Source organism: Cryptomeria japonica, chromosome 4 (assembly GCF_030272615.1).
Source record: "Cryptomeria japonica chromosome 4, Sugi_1.0, whole genome shotgun sequence".
NCBI lineage: Eukaryota > Viridiplantae > Streptophyta > Pinopsida > Cupressales > Cupressaceae > Cryptomeria > Cryptomeria japonica.
The window spans coordinates 155,098,384-155,101,598 of record NC_081408.1 but is presented as its reverse complement, the minus strand read 5'-3'; the positions used below and the strand labels follow the sequence as shown (position 1 = coordinate 155,101,598).

General features: G+C 33.4%; 1 protein-coding gene across 1 annotated transcript; it reads right to left on the bottom strand.

Moving 5' to 3' along the window:
• Window positions 1–1,704: 1,704 nt before the first annotated feature.
• Window positions 1,705–2,803, bottom strand: LOC131874972 (probable disease resistance protein At4g33300). The gene is made up of 3 exons (XM_059218956.1): window positions 2,778–2,803; window positions 2,547–2,656; window positions 1,705–2,123 (listed from the first exon to the last, which is right to left on the bottom strand). The coding sequence occupies exons 1-3, from the start codon at window positions 2,801–2,803 to the stop codon at window positions 1,705–1,707; spliced, it is 555 nt and encodes a 184-aa protein (XP_059074939.1).
• Between the last annotated feature and the right edge of the window lie 412 nt (window positions 2,804–3,215).

Sequence of the window (3,215 nt, the reverse complement as noted above, 5' to 3'; positions counted from 1 at the left end):
ATAGTAGAAATATTATATAATTAATTTTATTTATGAAATAATGTATATAGTTAAAAATAACTATATATATATATATATATATATTTATTTATCTAATAAAATGAAATTAAAAAAGATTAAAAATGTCTTCATATTTGGTTAGGGGTTATAATTTGAACCTTTAATGGAGGAGAAGCAACCTTACCAGATTATCCTCTATTAGAGTTTCCCCCTATGAGGAGTCCTTTTTGCCCATCATTGTCTCCCTATGATTCCTTAGAAACAATGCCTTCTAATACTAGGTGAATTCCCATTCAAACTCCTCCATTGAAAGCATCCAAGGGAGGGAAAATTTCATCTCCACTATCATCTACAACAATATCCCTTAAAGATTGTCTCTAAGCATCTCGAGCTTCTTGACCCTTATCACGATCTTGCATAACCACATTCCTAGTCATATTATTAATTACTCTATCTAATGCTTATCCACCATATGTTAAAACACTATCTCGCATGGGCCAGTTGGCTCGTGAGAAGTAAATGGGCAAGGGGTGGTTACATAGAGTTAAATACAACCCTACACACAATCTAAGGAGGCCAAGGCAAAGAACAAGTTGGCCATGGAATTGGTCATAGAAAAGTTCAAACAAAGTCAAAACAAACACAAAAGATTAAACCATTCGATAGTACAAAACAATACTTAAACTAGAACCAAAAGGAAAAGAGAAAAAAGAATCCCGAATGCGACAAAGAACACTTATCAGAGCCCAATGTAGCGAAAGAAGCTCTCTTGGGACGTCAATGGTAGATGACCCTTTAGCTTTTCTCTTGCCTCTTTTTTAGAGGGAAGATTATATATTTATTTTGGCAAATAAGTGCCTTATATTATTCAGTACAATATTGATGTTACACATATTGACTAAAATTATGGGTGGAAAAAGATTGGTACCTTTAAATTAAAACCAAATCAATTTTTAAATAATAAAAATAGAATAATGATTACCAAATAAAAAAAATTACCCAAAAAACCATTCTTTAAATATTAAAGATATCTCAATAAAAGACCCTTTGATGCTATTTATTATATTTAATGATAATAGAAGCTATTGGAATATATATACCTAAACAAACATGATACATAAATTAAGATGCCCCTTAATTTCATCCATTGAAAAAAATACCTAAATAGACATAATACATATCTCATAATAATATATTCCAATTTGTAAACAAATTGCATGCTTTCTTACTAAATAATAATAAAATATAAAAAATATCTTCTAACCAATCAAGCAAAATTTGACCGAATATCTTAATCACCGTGTAAAGAATTAAAATGATCAAACATTGAAAAACCCAAGTAATTTATATGGATTTCAACATATAAATAGGAAATAATGATTCTCCAATCCCCTCCCAAAGGCAAATAGGAGTAAAAATCCATTTCATATCAAAAGTAACAGATCGTATTTTCGGCGGTTCTTCCATGGTATAACCAACCTTATTGAAAGAATAGATTAGTTGATATCAAATCTACCAGGCCTATTTTGTCGTGCTATTGCATGCTCCTAAAACTTTATTTGCAATGTAAGAAATGCATTTAAAACTATTCTTAGAATATTAGAAATATAAAGAAAGAGCTCAATTAAGAAGCCAATCCAAATTAAACTCTGCTTCCGCAATCTCTATTTCAAGCCCTGAGATAGAAAAGCTCTTGGCTTGCAACTACTGCTTTCCAATGTCCTCATCACAAATAACACGTTTCAATGAACCTAACCCATAGACGGTTCTAGGTAGTCTCCTCAAACGAGAACACTCCCTCATACCAAATTCACTCAATTTCCCCAATTTTCCTATTTCCCATGGAAGTTTTTTCAAACCCTCACATATTGAAATGTCCAGATATTCCAGCCACACAAGATTTCCAATTGAGGAAGGAAGTTCTTTAAGGCTTGCTAATGCCGATAGCCTTAATACTCTTAGATAGCTCATACTTCCAAGATCAGAGGGTAAATTCTGAATAAGATGACAATGGATTGATTGAATATTGTAGATTCCAGGAGCCAACACCTCATGATCATGACAGTGATCCAGGTTTAAATCTTGTAGGTTGGTATTGTTCAATGTCGATGTACTTTCAAACCCTTCACATAAGCTTAAAGAAAGCTTCTCTATATTATGTACCGCTTTGTTCCATATTTCAACCGTGGTGCAATTAACCTCTCCAAGCGAAATGATGGTTCATTAGTCCGTTGAGTTGATTGAGTGCATAAATGACTATATATCACAAATGTTTTAGAACGTAAAAGAAATGGTTCATTTGTTTATTTGGGTGGCCAAGAGAAATTTAATCTAGGCTTCTTTGAAGGTTGAATGAAATGTATAAAGTAAGCTGCATGGAGTAATCATTGTGCTGAACAATATTCTGACAATTTATATGTGAAGATCCATTCCCAATAACCCACCTGTGTGAATAGAGACAATTTGAGAATCAAATATTTTATTAGTATGCAATTTCCATTTTTGAGTTAGACTACTCTCTCTCCTAGGCATAAATAACCTTTTACCATGGACTGCACTGTCTCTGAATCCCAAGTACAAGGCTAAGTCTCGCATTACATCATACTGACAAAAGTACAGCTCCGAGGCATTTCCATAAGAGATAGCTTCTTGATTCCTACCCAGAACAAACAACAATTCAGTTCAATGTTTAAATAAATGATAACAAGTGTATGTACATACAAGATTAGAGAAGTTCACCTTGGATTGCTAACCAAATTCAAAAGGTTTCTGCTTACCAATTCCAATAAGATGACAAAGGCATCTTGCGACTCTAATTTTCTAACACTAACCTAAATATCCAATAGTGCACCAGCACAGATTTTCTTGTCCTCTGGAAATGGCAAGTCTAGGAAACACTCTCCCACTATATCATCCAAGAAATCAAATCTAGTCGCTAACCATTCATGTATGCCTTCTTTGTGATAATCTGATATAACTTCTCCATTGGAGAGCCTTCTATTTGCCTTTTGCCAAGCCACATGATGTTCCCCATGCAAAGTGCTTCCAATCACCTTCAGAGCAAGTGGTAGGCCTCCACATTCTGCTTGAACCTATAACTGATTTTGAGGAAATATATTTGTCAGGAAGCCTTATAGGATAGTAAAATTACATTAGAACATAATGTTTGTGGATAACATAAAGCCAACTTCATAATGATTTTCAATTGTATTCCA